Source organism: Buteo buteo, chromosome 12 (assembly GCF_964188355.1).
Source record: "Buteo buteo chromosome 12, bButBut1.hap1.1, whole genome shotgun sequence".
Taxonomy (NCBI): Eukaryota; Metazoa; Chordata; class Aves; order Accipitriformes; family Accipitridae; genus Buteo; species Buteo buteo.
In genome coordinates this window covers 28,132,845-28,153,332 of record NC_134182.1, presented here as the reverse complement: position 1 = coordinate 28,153,332, position 20,488 = coordinate 28,132,845, and the positions used below count along the sequence as shown (strand labels likewise).

Sequence of the window (20,488 nt, the reverse complement as noted above, 5' to 3'; positions counted from 1 at the left end):
GCATTGAATCAAGAATAGGTTTAAGACTTAAGGCAGTGTCCCAAATCTAGTGGGATCTATCAGCTGAATGATGGCTGCTTCTCACCCAGGCAGAGTATTTACCCAAGGGCTGCACTGCACCAGTTTGCACATTTGCTGCTGTTTTGGAGCGTGCCACAATGTATTTGGCAGTCAATGTGATCATATGTGTTCTGAGCCCAGTTTGTACATGTACAGTAGGTGATCTCTCCTCTGTCTCTGTAAAGGAAGCCCAAGGATTCCTTCTTCTGGGGAAGTAAGGGAGAATGACTTTTAATAGTAGTGGTTGCTGTGATGAGTCTTCATGTTGGCGTCCTAGGTGCCAGTATAGTGAGTACGCCTGAAGATGGGGAATCTTTAGGAATTGTGTCCCAAATGGTGGTTTGAATTCTGGATGGGTTTTGTACCTTGCTCGGTGTGCTGCATCAGTTCTGCCAGGTACCATAGCCCACAGAGAGATCTGGATTGCTCCAAAAGAAATGAGAAAAAGTGTTATGAGCTTCCACCTGAACATCAGGAAACACTTCCCCTACGTGGGTGACTTAACACTGGCATAGGTTGCCCAGAGGGGTTGTGGAGTCTCTCACCTTGGACATACCCAAAAGCCATCTGGACATGGTCCTGGGCAGCCTGCTCTAGGTGGCCATGCTTGAGCATGAGGGTTGGATGAGATGACCTCCATGGGTCCCTTCCAACCTCAAATGTTCTGCGATTCTATTGCTTTCCTTCCCTCTCACTCAGATTCTACCAAGCACTCTTGGCTCAGCCAGAATGGGAACTTGGGCAAGGAGAGTATAGGAAATGCATGTTTTTGAGTTTTCTGTTTGGGGCTGATGTTGTCAGGATAGAGTCAGAATTATTTATTCATTGAACTGCACATTCCCTTCTTGAAGTTAAAAAACACTTCCAGATGTGATTAACAGGAATAACTTGTACTGTCTTCAAACCTTTATGGTTTATTTTTGTGTTGTCTTCTGAAAGCTGACTTTATATGTTATTAAGTAGCAAAGGACATATTCTGTGTTAATTTTTTAAATGCTATTATGAACATGATGAAACCAGCCATAACAGAGTTCAGGACAGAAAACATTTCTGTGCTTATTTATGTGCAAGAGCACTGGTAACACCTTATGCATCTGACATGGCTGACATTGCTCCCAAGAATAAATGTGAAAACGATTGCCTACAAAGCCTGGCTGGGAACAGGGGCAGGAAGTGGGGTGGGGAATCAGAGGTTCACGTCTGTTATGGAAGATGTTGTAAAATGTTCTAGCTGTGCAGGTATAACTCTCCCTAGAAATAAAATGACCTTAATATGCAGTAGTGTATTCAATGTTTAGTTTTAAAAAAAGCAGCCATAAAAACTCTGAATGTATATACACACATCAAACTTTGTTACAGTTATATTTGCACTGGATACCAAGTGATGTCTCTGTAATCGTTCTCTTTCTGTGTCCCTTAAGTTTTGCACAATAAATTCATAAAATGCTATAGAAGTGGATGCCAAAAAAGGTCTCTGGTGGAATTTTGTGAGCATGCCAGAAAATATTCTATGAATGGTAACATGGGAGAATGAGTTAAATTACAATACTAAATGCAGGGTTTAGCTGAGAACACCAAAAGCATTAAAATTGGGGGAGAAGGGGAGGGAGGGTGAGTTGGACTTCCCAGTAACACCAGGCTGCCAGTCCCTATGGTAATCAGTGGAGTCCTCAATGCAGACTCTGTAAACATTAATAAAACAAAAAGATCCCAGTGTTCTGGTATCACTTCTGTAAAAGCCTCGAAGACCTTACATGTAGCTTGTGTAGTGTTGATAAAATATGTGAAATAATTTCAGACAGAGACTGTGAGCTGGAGCCACAGTTCTGGTTATTAATACCAAACTGTACAAATGGTTGCAAAAATAGCTAAAATGCTTATAATTAAAAATGTATTGAGCAATTTGATTGTGCAATGCAACTATATTTCCACCCATAAACTTGAGCTATGGGTAAGAAAAAAAACCCCCTCCACTTTAAACGCAGTAAGTGGGGCCACTGTACGCTCCCCAAATGGTCTGTTGGCATATAGGAATCTGGTCCTTACATGCAGCTCCCGGTCTGCAAGTGCAGTTTGTTTTCCCTATGGGGCATATCTAATAGTCTTGCTAGCTTGAGTAGTGCAATGTCCTAGGGCTCTTGTGCCTGTGTTATTCTGCTCATAAGAAAAAGTAAATACAAAGTAATAAGTAGATTATTGTAGGGCAGTCTCTATCCTGTGCCCAGGTCCTGAGTAGAAGGGCTGACAATGGATATTCTGTTCCATTTTTCTTTTTTAGGATTTTGATTACCTGATGACTGCTTTTTTTCTCCTTTTTTTTTTCTTGTGTTCTCCGGCCCCCCCAATGTAACAAAGCCCATGTGATCTTTGAGGAGAATTTGTCTCTTCTAACTTAATGCATGGAATATCTAAAGCTAGGCCTCAAGTTTAGAGGTGGTGGCAGTGAATTTCAAGAAGTTGTATAAGGTGGCAATATCTGATTTGGAAGTCTGGTCTTGGATGTATTAAATTACATCAGTTGAATTGGGGGACTTCTCTTTGGTTGTGTTGATGCCTCATGATGACTGATCATTTCCCATACAAGATTAGTCATATTCAGAGGCGTGTGGCAAGAGCCAAGTAAATGGCACTCCTGTGCCAAAAGGCAGACTTATCCTGACTGGTGCTGCTGTTGCACTAAGCAGCCTTGGCATAAAACAGCTTATACATGATGGTGTCCGGCAAGGCCTGGAAAACCTCAGGCTCCCTGCTCAGGCCACTGCCCTCAACAATTAAGACTGGTTTCTACCAGACCAGTGGATTAAGGCCACAACATCAGGGCATGCAGAGGGTCACTTCTCTCACCAGCTCCCAGCTCTGCAGCCTTTCCCCACCTTCCCTGTTGCAGCCTTCATACTTGCCTTGCTCCTTGGGAGCTGCCTCACCTCAGTCAGCTGTGTGAAGAAGAAGACGTGGTGGCAGCACTGACTTCACCTGACCCAAAGCTCCTCCATGCCCATGTCCGCTTGTGGTGAGCTGGACTTTGGGCCCACAAGTAACACAGTGATGGCTGCTCAGCAGCACACCTTCTGCAAGAAGAATAGATAGCATGTCTTATCTTGCCATGCCTGAAGGTAGACAGTGCTGCTTCTGAGGAGATGGAGTTTTTAAACCCCAGAAGGCTGCTCTGCCAAGTGCTGTTGGCCTAAAGGGGTGCAGCCTTACTGCTGTGTGGAGCAAATGGTGCAGCTGCCTTAGCAGTTGGGGAGGATCTAATGAGTGAATCCTAGTAGAACACAGCTCTGGGGGTTTATAACTGCAAGATACAACCTCATGTTTGGCAGCTTTTCTTTGCGAGGTTACGTGGTTTCCCTGCCAGGTGTCGCTGCTCAAGTGTCCATGTTGCTCCTTGTGGCTATCTAAGGGCTGCAGGCACCAAGGTCCAGATTCCAGATACTGCTGTGGAAGCTGGCAGCAAAGGACAAGCATAATGCTTCTATATTGCCATGCTTTGTGAATGTAGCCTAAAGCCACAGTGGCACCTTTAATCACTGCTGATCTGCTCAGACTCCTGCCTTCCTACTCTCACTTTGCCTCCATCTCAGTGTGGCTCTTTGCTACAGCATTAGAAATAACGAGGTTTGGTGCTAATTCCAAGATACTGTGCTCCTTAGCCCGTGCCCCATCTGCTTCAGAGAACAACAAAGCAATCTCTGAAGGAACTGCCCAGGTAGGTCTGTGTGAATCGGAAGGAGTAGTGTTATGTGTGAGAGCTAAACAGAGACTAATACTAAATTTAAATTAATGAGACCCAGACTCTGGAAATGAAACTAAGGAAAATAAGGTAATGCAGTGATAGGAGAGCTTTCTATCTCAAAATTGAAGTTGGATTTCTTTTTTCTTTCTGGCTATGTAGCTTTCAGCTATTCAGACAAAAACAAATTTAAGCCAGTACAATAACAACTCCTTGTTTCCCCCTTCCCTGCACTGTTTTCCTTGAAGCATCTTTCCAGGATGATGTTGACACCATTTATTTATTTTTTTAAAATCTAAATTCAGATGTCAGCTTGTCTGTCAATAAATAAAAAGTAGATTTTTTTTTTGTCAGGTTGCATGGATTATGCAGGTATGTAGACTATATAACATATTTACTTAACCAGTTGTTGCTGAAATTCTTACAAGGTGTTTTAAGAGGCCACTGGGCTACTCTACTGATCATAAATCACTGTTGTTTAAGGAGGTATGTCTAAGTTTTCTTAAATTGGGTTTGATTTCTGAATCTATAGAGCTGAATCAGTAACAGAGAACCTGGAGCCTGAGTTTACAGAGGGTCACTCTGTAGATTAATTGGAGGAGGTGCCCTTGGGTAGAGGGAGAGAGTGGGTAGCCTTATCCAGTGTATTTCAAGAGCAGTGCCATAGTGGCAGTGGCTACCTCTAGAACTAACAGCTTCATCCTTTCAGATGCCATTCCCATTTCCCTATTGATTATGCTGTGGCTGGGTGCACAAGGAGCACTGTATTAGTCTGAAGTCATGATCAGTGTCTTTAATCTTTACAAAGGTTGGAAATCCATTCTCCTCCCTACTGGTTAGAGAGCTTTTCAGCTGACACTGTAACCTGAGGAACATTGTATTTTGGTTTGAGCCTGGGTAATGGTTTGTGTGTGGTTGGTTTTTTTTTTTGGTTTTTTTTTTTTTTTTTTTTTTTTTTCATGGCTCACTTGGGGACTATTTGGAAAAAGATTTGTAATCTTAGCCTTCATCAGACCACACAAGTCAAGAGGCTGATCCCCTCTTGGGCTTGTCAGCAGTCAGCTTATTCAGGGCAGAACATGAGCTGTGGTGACAGTAGGGGAGGCATGTTGTTAGCCCACACTTGTAGATCGGTGTCATGGGGGGGCCAGCAACACTGTGCTGTTTGGCAGTGAGGGCTCATTATGTGCCTGTCCCCCGTGGTCCCACAGCAAGGGCTTGAGGCTTCTGTTCGCAGTGAATGGATGCAGGGAGGGGAGTGCTTGGTCTCCTTCAGCTCTGAATACTTTCATTGAGACCTTGGTGAGAATGCTTTCCAACGGAGCCCTGTCACGTCTTCCACCATTTGAATCACTTGGGATTTTGTGAGGGTGCGGAGGATGGGATACAGGCTGCGGAGGCTGTGACAGCCTGGGGTTGCACAGTGTGAGTACTTTTCAACAAACCCAATAGTTCTGAACTGAAATGATGCCTACTTTATGAATTTGGGCTGTTCTTTTTTTTAATAGGTGATAACAACAAAAGAGGTTATTAGCTGTACTCCAAAGCTCCCCTAATGTCACAAATGTGACTGTAAAGATATGTATTGAAACAGAGCATTTACCAGCCTGGAGAAGTGCAGTGGTAAATGTTAGACCATGTTGCTTGCTGCTGGCTGTAAGTGTTCAGAAGCAATGGTGTTCCCAGGGGTCTGACCAAGAATAGTATTGTACTCTATACCAACTTCAGTTGGCTTCAGATCCATTAAGGTTTCTGCTATACCCACATCACCAGATGCCTGGCAGCCAAGTGACCCATCAGCCTCTGGACCCAAGCCGGTACCTTCTGTCAGAGCAGCCTTGCATGATGCAGCTGTGTCAGCTTGAGTCAGTGCTGCTGTGGTAGGTGTGTTCTGGATCACCTTGTGAGGGACCAGCCAAAAGCAGGTCCTTTGGCATCTGCAAAAGCCACAGTGAGTGGAGTTGGACAAATTGGAGCATTTGCAGATACATTTGGGAGATTTCAGAGTTCAAGATATTTTCTACACCAGTGTAGACTGAGTTCCTATTTGGCAATGTCAGTGGGTAAAACAAGTGACTAATTTAGAGAAATTGTCTTATTTCTCACCATACATGTAAAGCCACACTCAGCAGCCTGACAGTTTCCATCCTGATCGCAGCTTATCTTCCCCACACATCTTCCTGCACTCACCAGCCCCTTGAACCCAGTCTCTTGTCACCTACCCTTGGCACAAAATACCAAATCCTGTGCAATCCCTGCCTCAGCAGATGCAGAGTCTGCTGAATTGGGAGCTGAAGCACATGCTGAAGTACACAGATTAGTTTATAGTTTGTGTAGAAAGTTGCATGCAGACACAATTTAATGAAATTTAGTAGGTACATTTGTAGCAGACTTAAGAGAAAAAGGCTGTGTGTTACAGGCTTGTCATAACACACATTCTACCACTTGAGCTGTGTTGGCATAGTTAAACAGTGCAACTGCCCCAAGGCTGGAGAATAGAGCTTTGCCTGGTGAAAAGGTGTCCTATGTACTGCAGTTTATGCTCATACTGTATGTGAAATAGTCGTGACAGTGTAATTCTGTTCCCACTGACAGTTGGCAGATTCTTGTTACTTTTTTTAGGTTTTTTGTGTTCTTGTTTTTTCTTCTTCCTCCCCTTTGCATACCCCAAATATTTATACCGTGCTAACCAAACATAAGCTGATCTTGCAACTGGAGTGGAAACCTGCAAACAACTTTGCTCCTGAAATTATTTCCAGCTGAAAAGCTGAGGTGTGCTCCTGCTTCCTGCCCTGTATACTAGGTGGAATAAATGTTCTTTCATGTCTGTTCTAATGCTCTTAGATTTCTTTGACTGCATGGAGGTTGGGGGCACTCAGCATCCTCTAAGATAAAGATTTTAACTTTCATGGTGCATTTTTGTTTGTTTTCATGTCTGTAATATTTCTGTACAAGCATAAAAGTGGTATCAATATATCTCAACTGTTGTACATGAGAAATATGTAGAATATGAGGGCATCAGAAGTGATAAAATTATAGGGAGAGAAGTGTATTTACATATACAAATTTCACTTCCAAAGAAAAGTCTTTGATACGTTACCTCTCATTTTAGGGGTTCCAGGGATCACAGGCAATAATTACAAATGATTCCATGCACAGAAAAGAAATTAAGCAAAACCATAATTAGACAATTTGATAATTAGATCATTAACAAGCTCCTAATATAACTGTGTTAATGGAAACAGCTATAAATACAAAACTATATCTGGTTACCGCCTGGTATTACATCAAAGCTGAGGAGCTTTCACAAGCAAACGCAACCCACCCTGAGATAATGTAAAACTGTTAGAATAAAATTTCAATGGGTTATGCTGGGATTTTTCTTTTCTTAGTTCACATTATTGATAAAAACAAAACCAAGTGCTAATAAAAATAATGAATAATGTCATATAATGTCATGCACAGCCAAAGTGGTAGGTATGGTATCAATTAACCTGAAGCTGGGATTAGTGCACAGAGTGAGGCGGGACATCAGGGCTGAAGGGCAGGAGAAGGGTCAAAGGGTATCTGCTGAGTTTGGGAGCTGTGCACCTGATAAGCCTGGTAAGCCTGAGGCTAATCTGCAAAAGGCTGGGCAAACCAGGGGAGGGAGCATGGACATGGTATTGCTGGCAGGAAAGGAACAGGATGGTGGTGCTTTTCCCTCCTTGAGGAAAAAAGGGGATTTCCAGGAGGTTGAGTCACTGAAATGTAGTTTGATCTTGGACATGATGGGAGTTTGAAGAATCCTGAGGCAAGAGCAAGCAAAGCAGCCCTTTTGTGAGTGAATGGCTTGGGGTGAGAAGGAGGTGGTAAATAGTAACAGGCCAAATGTTACTGAGGGGGAAAGATTTAGCAGATCGAAGTGAGATTGTGAGAGTCTGTATGGCTAGACAGCAGGGGACATTAGCTGCCTGTGGAGCAAGTGGCTGTCAGCACCTGGTATGTGGCTACTATTTAAAGCAGCAGCCTGCTGCAGGCCTGGTATGTGTCAAGGAGGATGTTTCAGACAGGTGCCCTCAAACCTCAGAGCTGCTTACAGGATGCTCTTACGCAACTTGTGTCCACCTGAAACACAGCATAAAGTCTTTTGGGAAAGCAGGGTGGCATACAACACATTAATAGAGATGTTGTGATCTTTCTTCTAGGTCAACAGTTCCATATCTTTGCTGACCCCATGAGTAGACCTTCAAATTATTTGTATTGGAAATTAATTGGAAAAAAATAATCCTTTCGTAGATCATTGCCTTGATTTCTCCTCTCCCCCTCCTTTGTCCCTCCCAATTCGCACCATCAACTTCAAGTAGATATCTCATCTTCTCCCCCTGCAACCACAAGGGTTGCATGGTGATCTGAGACTGTTTTTCAGAGTCTTAACTAACCCTCTAGCTTTCACACTGCCCGCTTGCTCAATCCTGGGTGCATTCACATGAAGGAAATAGCTCCTAAAGAAGGCATGTAACAGCTCTGCAGATGTTGAGGTGCATGTTCTTTAGCTCAGTCAGGATAAAAAGCTGATGGAAATCCCCAGTCAAAACTAGTGAGATGTGACTGCTGCTGATGAATAACAGCCAGGTTTGTATGCAGCTTGGAATGCTCTGCATGGACAAAGATTTGAGAATCAGTGCAGGGGGGGAGACTCAGTCCTATTTCCAAATTACATGTTTTTAACAATGCTATTTATCTAATGCAAAATGGAAACACTGAAAAGCAGCAAATACATTTCAATTTTTCATGTGCCTCTGACTGTGAATGTGCATGGGAGAGACTTCATTATTACTGTGAAGTGACTGTTGTCTTTGTGATATACTTTCCCAGTGGTTAGGAACAAAATTCATTCTGTTTCCTCAATGGGATGCAGATAAGGTCCATCCGATTTGAATAAAGTGGGCAGGATTTTACTTTTACTTGCAGCTTTGCTAAGATTAAGATTACTTGGGTTGCCTGGTGTTTTCATATTGAAGGACATGAAAGAAAGTCAACTTAAAGTGTGAATTTTGAAACTGCAATAAAACTCTTCATGTTTTAACTACCAGAATTAGTGCTGTACTAAGGCTTGCCATGCTCTAATTCTAGTCAATCCATATCCTTGACCTTCCCAACTCCTCTCCAGTCAAGTTGAGAAGGGTGGAAATCTGATAGTGGCAGAAAAGAAACTAGGGAAGAGACCCTGAATGAGTGTTGCTTGAGGAGAGCATATCCAAGATGAACGAAAGGTAGGTTTGCTGAACCAGGTTGGAACCTCAGTGTGGAGAAATTGGTAAAATTGTTTCTAAAAGCTGAGTGAATTAAAAAAAAAACCAAAACCAACCAAAAAACAAACCACCCCCACCCAAACCAAACAAACAAAAGGAAGATTGGACATGCAAAGGCAAAGCTCTTTACCCATTGTAAAAGCAACCAATAACCTGTATAAATCTATCGATTTTTTTCTTTTCCTTTTTTTTTCCACTTCCAAAACAGTGATCTTGCATGCAATTTAAAGATAATTAATGTTTCTTAGAGTAGAGAAAAAAGCATAAAAGTGAGCATGCAGAAATGGTTTAAAAAAACAGGATACAAAAGTAAGCTGAATATGACAGAAAAGTTTTGATTCTCTGATACGTGTCAATTGTAGATGCGCTGAAGCTGAACAAATTTGATAAAAAATGTTACACATTGAATAGACTTTTTGAGAATGCTAAGTTATGAAGTAAACCCCACAATTTTTCTAGTGAATGTTTGCCTAAAATAAAAGGGAGATGATTCTCATGTTTGAAAAGCAGTTACAAGAGGTTTCAGCTTGCTACAAAGCCCTTTATAAATCAGGAGAACAGTAAGTACATAGGTGTCACAAATACTGTCCTGACCTTCACACTCATGATGTTTAGTTACCATTCTTCAGGTATGACAGCTGTTTGAGAAATCACTGGTTACAGTGTCAATAGTAGCTCAGTGCTAGCAATCATCAAAGAACTGTAATGCTCTTCTCACAGGAAAAGCAGGCTGAACTTTGAAAATGTGGAGGTGTGTCAGAACAGTAATTGCTATTGTAGCTTGGTTACTCAAAGAGGTTCAAGTGATCTGTTGATCTGATGTTTATCAAAGCTTGGAATAATGGGGAAGTTTGAAAGGATCAAAGAAAAACTAATGTTATTCCAGTATTTTAACAGGTCTGGCCCATGTAATCATAGGTTAGTCATGCTTCATGCTTATCCCAGATGGGTTTGAAAGGGTGGGTAACAGGATATCAACAATAAAGAACAATGTATTTGTGAATGGCAATCAGAGGATTTTATGAAAAAAAGGTATCATCACATTTGCCACTATGGTAAGGAGTGAGACTAAACATTTGGTTGATAAAGCTAATAGTTCATAAGCTCTTGAAAGCCTCTAATTCTAACAATAGTTAGGTCAAATTTGTAGCCAGCTCCCAGGTGAGTGAAGAGGCAGCAATAGCAACTGAGTTCTGTGGGTTGACTGGAGACTTGAGCAAAAATGCATCTGTGATACATCTGGGTTGCATGCATGACACAAGACTGCTTATAGCAATGATGCAGAAAAGTACTAGGGGGTCAAGGTGAATAATCAGTTGAACACAAGCTCATAGTGTGCTCTGGTGGCTAAGAAAGCAAATGCAATCCGTCAACATTCAGGCAGGAAAATACAAAGCAAGGAGGAGAGAATGGAGCTGCTGCTTTTTCCAGCACAAGTGATGAGGCTTCTGCAATTCTGAGTTTGTTTCTATTCTTTGTGCTATAAAAAGGGTGCTGACACATTCTGCCCCTTCAGCAACAGCTGAGTTTGTCTACCACATAGCTGTAGAAGACGTTTCCCTCCAGGATACCCTATGCATGCTGTGGCCACAGATTCAGTCTGGGCTGCAGAGCTCTAGACAAATGCGTAGCAGAGCTCATTGGGCAAGGCTTGGATTTGCACCGTGGAATGTATATTTAGATTTTCCTGCTGCTATTTCATCTCTTCTTCCCAACCCAATTAAAAATCTGGCTGCTGTCTAGCTATCAAATGCTAACACAAACACCTGTGTGCCAGATGTGTACAGCTGTAGGTCCGTCAGTGCTGATCCATCATCAGAGCCATAAGCCAATCCATGGAGCAATTACAAAACACTTTTTATTTTTCCCCTTCTTCTGTCCCTCCTCCCCATTTTTAATCCTCCTGTTTTTCCAGGGTCTTCTCTCTTCTGCTTCCTGCTGCTGTAAGTTTGTAAGGTGAGCCTTGCTCAGACTTTCTGTCTCTTTCAGATAAGAAAACAGAGAGCCTAAACCAAAGGAGCACATTTTCCTGGCTGCAGAATGGCTGGTTTATACTGACAAATGTTAAATTATAAAAGTCCAAATGTGAGTAGCATGTGCCAGCTCAAGAAAATCACCTTGAAAATAGTAATGTTGTGAGGCCTACACCAGGCAGAATTAAGATTTGATTTTTCCTTTCCCCCCATCCCTGAAAAGAACTAGTCCCCCAGATGTGTTCTGGAGATACTGACTGTAGGACAGGGAGCACTCTCATGACCTTTTTGAAACGGAAGGCTGAAGTCAGCAGCAGAAAGCAGTCCTTCAATTTTGAGGGACAAAAATGGTGATAGAGATGGGATATGATAATGCTGCACAATTTTTTACTGCAGTTGGTAAGACAGTCTCTTTACAAACGCTTGCTGGGAATAGGCTAATGTAAAAAGCCTCTTTCTTATTCCACTATGCTTTCCTCGTGACCTCTCTCTCTCCTTTTGTCCAAGTTCCCTACTTACAGCTCTCCAGTTCAGGATTGCCTCCTCTCTCTCTTCTCCCCAACACGTAATAACACTGCTTGTAGGGGGACATTCCTGCTGGGGAGAGAGAGTTTCAGAAGGACAAGAGGGAAATATGGTCTCCTTTTCTAGCAAAGGAGATGAGTTTCATTTGCTCAGCTGGGACTGGTAATGCATGGCTCATGTGAAGAAGATATATTGGGTGTGAGGGGAGTCTTCTATGACAGAGAGTGTAAGGCTGTGTGGTCTTGCCCAGAGAATGTCAGTTGCTTTGTACAGAGCAATAGAAAAAGGGAGGCTACCTCACAGCTCCCTTGGTCTTGCTCATGTGCAACTTTGGCTTTTACTTACCAAACCACTGCTTGTGCTAGCAGAGATCCTGCCACCTTAGATAACTCGCATGATTCAGTCTTTACTTAGCAAAGCTAACTGATTTTTATCTAAGGGTTCCAAGCTCAGTTTGATGGTACAGTGCTACTAATTTATAGTCATAATGTGTATCCTGTCATGCTTATGTTAGGAAAGACTGCCATTGACTTCAGTTTATTTGAACATCTGCTTTAACAGAAGTGGTGCCATTGTAACAGTGAGGAGCTGTTTTTCAACTGTTGGGGCTCTGGAATGCTGAAAACAGCAAATCTCTGAAATGTAGCCTAGAGTGATAGGACATGTTTAAGTTAGGTGCAAAGTCACTTGGAAAATCGCCCAAATGCCTCTGGAAGGTAAATTTACAAGTATAATCTCTTTATTGGGCTGGAAAGTACACCCTCAAGAGAGAAAGGAGAACAGAGGGGATTCCAGCCCCGTGCCCCCCCTGCCATTTAGAGACCAGCCATGGACTAACAGGATTGTGTTTAGAGCAGAGATGTTTGCACAGTCATGGAAAAACATGTGTTTTTTATCAGGGTTAAGGCTTTCCTCCTACTAATGTTTCTTAATTAGTTCTTTTACTCCCCACCTGTGGAGAGTGAGAGTTTGGAAAACGCACTTCTTCCTGGGCAGAACTTTGATCATTGCTTTCCCCTACTTCTCCCCTCACCTTGTATGATGGATTACATACCAGCAGTCATTGCTGCCTGGACCCCTTCAGGAACAAAAGAACTCCATGAGTCTTATGGAAGCATCTTCAAGCAAAAGCTGACCTCTCTGTTTTAGTTAATATTGACTGCTTTGTTTTTCCCTGAAGAGCAATGAATAATATTGGTGTTGAAGAACACTATTTGGTAAGAAGGTATTGAGATTCATTGTATAGTTGAGTTTTCTCTGAGGTGGAATAATGACATAGGGTTACAATGTCTAACTTGCACAGGCTATAGTTGACCAAATCAAATCCAGTTGTGCACAAAATCTTAGGGAGTATGTCCTAGTGGCTGCCTGTTATGTTTGCCAAAAAGTAGTATGTGTATGAGGTATTTGTACATGAATCTATGATCAACTAGGTTCCATGTAACATGTAAAAGTGCAGATTGTTCATCCTATTTCTTGCCCGCCTCTCTGTCCACCAGTTGAGCTCTGCATGTTTTCATCATGTCTGCTAGTGAGCTTTGTGTAAATATATGTCGGAAACAGACTGCGTTTCATGCTGAAAGTGGTTGTTTGCTTCCTCCGTTGAGAAAGATGGACACAAAGCTGGGTAGCAGGAAGGAAAGGATTATTCTCTTTGTAGTCTGCTTTCTTAGTGGTGGAGTTAAAACATCATGAAAACTATACAGGAGAGGAGGATGCTTCTGCATTGCCTTTACCTGATCATATAGTAGTGCTGTTCCTCCTCCTCCATGAGGTCAGGACTGCATTTACTCTGGTACAGCTGTCTGTGTACTTCACTGTTTAACTACTGCCTCTTCGCTGGGTACATTTTCACTGGGTAAAGCAAGAATTCCTCCTCCTATCTGTCTATGATGGGTCTCTAAAAAGCAAAATTTCCTTCCCTCTTCTGTTTTTCCCATGTCATATTTTAGCTCAGGACCAAAGATGAGGGATTAATTGTTAGCTGGTTACAGTGGAGAAGATGAACAACTAAACATAGCTGGAATTGGTGTTTACTTGAGCTTGAAAACTAAAACGGTAATGTGAAAAGGTTCCTTGCAGCAAAGCTCAGGGTGCACTCTGTTTAGTTCACTGCTTGCCTTGTGCATTTATGCTATGGTCTGTGTTGTGACTGATCTCCTGAAGCTTTCAGACCTCTTACAGGCTTTCATTTGTTTATTATAGGAATAGGAGTTTATAGTAATGCTGTTTATACTAAAGATGGGTGAACCATTACAGCAATAAGAGAAACCATCATGAACCTTTGCCCTGAACTCATACCAAACTCTTTTGTGATTTTTAAAGTTCTGTTTCAGTTTTCAGTGTCATTGTACTTTGTTCTGTCAGGACTGGAAATGAGTGTCAAAATATAAATGGTATTTCCAATGTCAACCTCAGATTTCACAAGCAAATCTGCTCTCATGCCAGGGAGTGTGGAGTTTCTTAGACCTCACAAGTTTCAGTAGTGAGTATAACCTTTCCAACTCCTGCTGTTTAGTGCAGCTAGCTCAAAGCGCTCAGTAAGGCTTGCCCATCACTATTTCACATGGGACAAGATACTATTTATTGAACTAATAAGCATTCCTAGGGGAATGTGTGCAGATGATTGCAGATGAAACACTGAAACAGAAAGTGCTGGTAGCTGCATTTCCCTGCTATTCGAGCAAGGATGTAGTGACTGTCCAGCTTTGGCCTCCTTCCTGCTAAATGTGTTGAAAGCTTGTCAGCTAATACTTCTGTGAAATTGTGATGGAGCTGCCCAGTGCAGAATAAGAAAGTAAACTCTATTTTAGGCTCTATCAGTTTTGTTTTGAGAACAAAATGTGACTAATGTGTTTCTGGAACCTGGGTTTCTCCAAATTTATTTGCTGTCCTGTAGGCTTTTCTGTTTCATATTCCAGACTTGGATCCAGTGTTGAGCTATCCATCTAGTAGAGTCTGACAGATCAGTAGAGCCAGTCTTGGGAGTAATCAGTTCAGGTTGTGCCTGTTTTCCTCCTTTCTGCTCCTGAGGAGGAATAGTCTTTCTTCTTCCCCACCTCCCTCTCTCTCTCTCTCTCTCTGTTTATTGTTGTATCAGAGAATGATCTGATGTTTGTTTTAACACTGAGATGAAGCTGAATTCACTGCTGTCCAGCACTCTTTAAAGTTGGTGTGCTACTTGCATATTTATATCATGCTGACATTTGCTTACTTTAGAGAAGGCTTTATTTCCTTGGAATATTCATCACAGTGTCCAGGAATTTCCATGTTGAACTGCTGCTGGATCTGAATATTGTATATAGTTACCTGGGTTCAAGCCCAGTTGTCTAAGGGAAGTTAACTTTAAAGGAACAACAACTAGCTCTGTGGCACTAGCTAGCTGAAGGAAGAGCTGGCAAGGATTTTTCCTGGACTGATGTGGATCAGCCTGGAAAGAAGACTCACACCTCACTTCAGCTATATAGGTAGCTTTGTTTTAGCTTATTAGGGGAAAAGTAGAGAGTCCTTTCCCTGCATACCTGGCATCATGGATGGGGTGCCTATATCTGATGTGATCTGTTGACCTAGTTATGGTCTGGGATGGAAAATAAGATTTGACATCTTTTGCATCCTGTTTTTTCCCCCTGATTTCCACCAGTCCCTTTCCCGAAGGTTAAAGGGGGAGGGTTGGTGCAGAATCCAGTTCCTGTCTTACTGACACACTTTGATACTCTGACCCCCTTTGTGCATAGAATAGAAATGACCAGCTTGAGGCTTGATCAGATCTCAGCCTCCTGTTGTTTCCCATCAGCTTATATGACTCTCTTGGGCTTCTGGGACTAGAACTGCTCTTTTGCTGCTGTGCATAAAGAGGCACTATGATTTATGAATCAATTAATCACTGCATGCTGAGGAGCTGTTCACGGTAGTTAAACAGTGAAAATAAAATGCTTGAGTATATAATAAAGACGGATCATAATGAATATAACCCTCTACCAATGAATTCTCTCCCTCCCTGTATTATACCCCTACCCATTCTTTCCCAGCACAGCCAAACTATCTATTTGTCTATCTTGCTTGTCATGGGGTTCATCAAATTACTTGATAAGGGTGGTGTTTGTGTGATTTCCTCCCTACCCCCCATGCACTCTTCCAGTCTGTTCTCAGTTTGCTGCTAAAGCTGCCAAAGCCACAAAGATGAAGAAGAAAAAAATAAGATTCTGATACTACTGATTGTAAACCTTTTTGAGTAGTCATAAGAAAATCCACCAATAAGTCCTCAAAACTTAAGGAGGGGAAGGTGAAGTCTGCCCTGCCTGGTCTGTAAAACCAAAAATGTGGTGAAAAATTTCCAATAAATGTTTCCATCACATAACTGTCACTATTTGCATAACACACACCTCATTGCTGTACGTTTCTGAAACTGCATGATACTGTAAGAACTAGGCAAGTTTGGTGGTAAGCCCTTGCTAAGATTGCTGTTTGCCTTCACAACTTAGTGAAGCACTTTGCAATTTAGGCCAGGATTCAATGACTGTAGTCATGTCAGGGTGGCATATGGCTCTGTGGATAGCACCACTGACATTCAAAGATCTACCCATCAGGTAAGGATATGGGGCAAGAGGCTTTAAACCTGATCACATGGTTTTGCACCAAAACTATGCTTTCCAAGAAGAAACTTATTCTTTACAAATTATTGACCCTATATATGTTCTATTTTCTAAATAAATTTATTGTTTTATTTTACATAATACCCAAAATAGTGGTAGAACATTTCACTAACAGAAAAAGTTTTTATTTCTGGCTGAAAAGTGTATTCTTGGTAAATGAAATGCTGAAAAGCTCTCAAACTTTATCAAATATCCACCTGTTCTGAATTCTGAGAAGGATTTTGGGAGAGTAATGGTACTTCTGTCTTTTCATTTTTTTTTCTTTACAGCAGGCTTTGAAATTTTACATTTTTGTTGCAGAGTATTTCCTGGATTTTCTGAGTACCAAAAGCTGGTATTGATGAGTAGGTGAATTTGTGAACCTTGCTACAAGCCCACTGGTTTTAGTGGAGTTGCTCTTGATCTCACCTGTGTAACTAAGAGTAGATTTCATTCAAGCCAGAAATTAGGTGCAGTGGTGTGAAGCAGGTTAATTCATTCTCTCTGCCATGCATTGAAGCTTGCAGTTGAATTATAATATTTGCCACTTATCAGTAAAAGTAAAAGAATTTTCTCTTCCCAACACAATCTAGTTTCTCATTTTTGTTCAGCTCTGCTGCTGGCATATGTTGACTGTATCTAATGGCCTTTGTTTGCATTCTAAGCTTATCTCATAAATTGGCTTTTGAAATGCACAATCAGCAGTAATAACGTTTCACTGTGGTAGACATGGTTAAACATTTCTCTCTCCCCCTGCTTCTCTGTTTGATTTTTAGGACCCAGGTTTCTCTTCGGTGATTCATGACAAGCTCCAAGTTCCCAATACTATTCGTAAAGCATGGAATGAGAAGGACAACAGATGTGATGTTTGTGCCACACACCTGAACCAGTTGAAGCAAGAGGCAATTCAGATGGTGCTGACCTTAGAGCAAGCTGCCAACTCAGAACATTACGATGCCTCGCCAGGCTCTCCCCCACCTCTCTCCAATATCCCCACGTTAGTGAGTCCCAGGCACATGGGCAGCCTGCAGCCCAGGGACTGGGCATACATGCCTGCTCCTTATGCTACATCTAATTATACAGGCTTTGTTGCCAACAAACACAGTGGAAAACCCAACAGTCTAGGAATTGTCAATGGAGTGGAGAAGAAAAATGGCTCTCCTGGACACCAAGCCAAGGTCAGCTTTCAGATGGCCACCAGCCCCAGCAATGGTAACGTTCTCAACTCTGTGGCCATCCAGGCTCATCAGTACCTTGATGGCACCTGGTCTTTGTCAAGAACGAATGGTGTCACTCTATATCCCTACCAAGTAAGTATTTTAAAATAACAAAACATGTTTGTTTTCTTCCCATCAAAGCTTGCATGGACATGTTAACACTGGTTGTGCCTGTTGTGTAGAAGTAGAGCCATTCATAAAGTGAGCACCAGAACAAGGAGTGCTATGAATTCCTGTTTCCCTGACAGGGCGTTGAGTTCGGGGAGACACAGATTACAACCAGTATTAATTAGAACATCTTTTATTAATTCAGCTGTTATTAGTAATAGAACCAAGCTGTTGTGTTTAATAGCAGGTAACTATTCATACGGTATATGCAATTATTCCCTTATGCAGTTCTCACTCACTCTTGCTCATCATACTTGGAGCAACAGCTGGGAGCCAACCACACTTGTTTACTCACAAGTGGAAAGTGGCACTAGTGTACCAGTGACTTCTGGGTCGGTATTCAGAAAGTACCCAGAAGGTCTTTTGGTTCATCATGTGTCCATATGATCCTGTAGTCTTTGTGTACATATAGCAGGCGCTACCTTTGTTGATGTGTTCTAAACTACATACATTCTTATTGATGCTAGTGTGTGCTGGTGGCCTTCTGCAGATTCAACTGATTCTTGGTGGTTTGATTTGTATCAGTTCTCATGAATTCAACAGGTCCACTAGTCTCCAGAGCTTAGCAGTTCTGGGGAGAATTTCATGTACTTCTCAGCATGTCCTTTTCCTCCTCTTTGTCCTGATGTTTTCTGGTATACCACACCCATAAGTATGTGTAGAACCCCTCCACACCAGCTGGCACAGGAGGGGTTTTTGTGACAGGAGTTAGGCTTCCTGATGCACTTAGCTGCAGGTGGTGGGATTTTCAGAGTGCCCAAGCACTTGCAGATTATGACATAAGCCTATTCTTTCTGAGTTCTCCCAGCCATCCTGTTGCCTTCCTTAGGCACATAAATATCTTTGGAAGTTGGTCTTTCTACTAAGTTATGAACAGATTGCAAGATAGGTCCCTAAATTAATATTTAACATTTATCAGTATGAGTAACTGGTATTACAGCCAGAAAAAAGTGATGTTATTCATAAGCATTAAGATATTTTCATGCACCAAAGAAGACTTGGTAAAACCAGAAGTGAACTACAGTTACTTTATCTGGAAAATATGTGACTTTATAGTTTTGTGGATTTATGCTCTAGTGAACCTGAATCACATTTGGGAAGGTCAGTATGTGATCATAGTTTGATCTAAGGAAAAAAAAAAATTCTCATCTATGTTTCATCTACAAAAACCCCCTTAACAACACACATTAAGAAAACTGAATAATTATTAGTTGTGTTAAGAAAATCAGTTCAGTTTTATTGCATTCACAATCTTTTAGGTTCATCTTCTATGAAAATGTGGTTTTGTTTACTTTTTAATAATGTTCATAGTTCCTAGATGGTTCATTTTGTCTTAAAAATATTCAGTAAGGAGTATCAATTGTTCAAAACTTCCCAGTTTGGCTCCAGTTAGATTAAGGACTGTTCCCTACCATTTACCACTCATTTCAATAACCTTGAAATAGAAAAGACACCCCACAAACAAACCCCAAACAAAACCCAGACAAACTGAAAAAAAACCCAAACAAACCTAGCAATGATGGACTGTGTTGATACTAAGTTTTATATTCTCTTTAAGATTCCACCTTCAAATGTTAAAATTCTGACTTTACTCAAGTGTCACATTTAATTGTCCAGTCAAAGAATAATAATGATAGCTTTTGTCTTTAAATGTGTTGAAAGGATTTTAGTGTTTGGTTATGTAGTATCCATATCAGACTGGGAATTAGTCAAGTAAGAAGAAAAACTTTGAAAAGTATTTTATTTGTAATTTGAAGTAGTAGGAAGATGCAGGCTTTGCTTTTTCTGCTTTTGTGTACAGAAACCAATCTTATTTGCTACACATTTTCAGAACATTTTAGATCTCTCTCCCATATAAATATATTTTTTGTTATGCACTTACAGAACTACTGGGGAAGAGCACTAGGAAGATGAATGTTATCTTAATTAGAACCCTTCTTGATCTGAAGGTGAATTAAAAAAAGAGGCGCTAGTTACTTACTTGCAGATGTCTATATATTAATTAAATTTTCTTGCCTTCCCTTAAGAAGTGATTAGAAAAACCTCACTGTGCATTAGCTAAGAGGAATAAAAAATAATTTCTTGGGATAAAAAGCCTTGCACTTCACACGGAGAGGTACAGTACCCTTTTACATCATAATCTTGTTAAATTGATGTCCAGGGAGAAGTCAGTGTCTTGGCTCTAGACTTAATGGCGCCTGTTATAGACACCTCCCATTGTAAATTAGCTTTTGTTAGACAGTCTAGATAACTTGACAGAAATGGTTGAGTACCTTGAAAACTGACCGTGTTTTCTTCCTTGAAATATCACCAAAAAGAGAAAACACTGGTTTCGAAATGAAGTTCTGTGGGTCAGAATTGACTCATGGCAATTTTAGGCACCAAAAAGTATTCCTATTGTTGTAAGTTCTAAGATGTTACTTCCTTCCTAAGATCCTCCCTTCCAGACTGCCTAAAATTAGAACCTTGTTATGGTGAACGAATGACAACTTTTGTTTCAGTTCTGGTAGAAAAAACAAACAAACAAAAAATATGAAGTGATTGTTGTGATATTGTAGGGCTCAGCTGCTGCCATAGTGTAGGGCGAGTCTTAAATGACATGCCACTATTCAACTACTTTTGCAGAAAGAGTAATTGCTATCAGGACTAAGTAAAACAAATGTGAATTTATACTTTACCAGATTTAGTAATGTATTATATGTTTAAAGACTGAAAAATAGAAGAAGTAATACTGTCTTTAACTGGAGATGCATGTCAGATGTAAAAGAAACTTTCCAGTAACTTCATGGAGGTATTATGGGAACTCATCAGTGGAGTCTCCTAAGAATAAGTCAGAGAAATAACTGCTAAGAATTGTTTAGGCAAAACTGGTCCCACCTGGAGATTA

General features: G+C 41.2%; 1 protein-coding gene across 1 annotated transcript in view; it reads left to right on the top strand.

Annotated features, from left to right (window-relative positions):
- KIF26B (kinesin family member 26B) overlaps positions 1-20,488 on the top strand; it is a 312,315-nt gene that overhangs the window by 78,152 nt on the left and 213,675 nt on the right. The window contains exon 3 of the mRNA XM_075043158.1: positions 16,993-17,526. Coding sequence (XP_074899259.1) covers positions 16,993-17,526 — 534 coding nt within the window. The remainder of the gene's footprint in view (positions 1-16,992; positions 17,527-20,488) is intronic.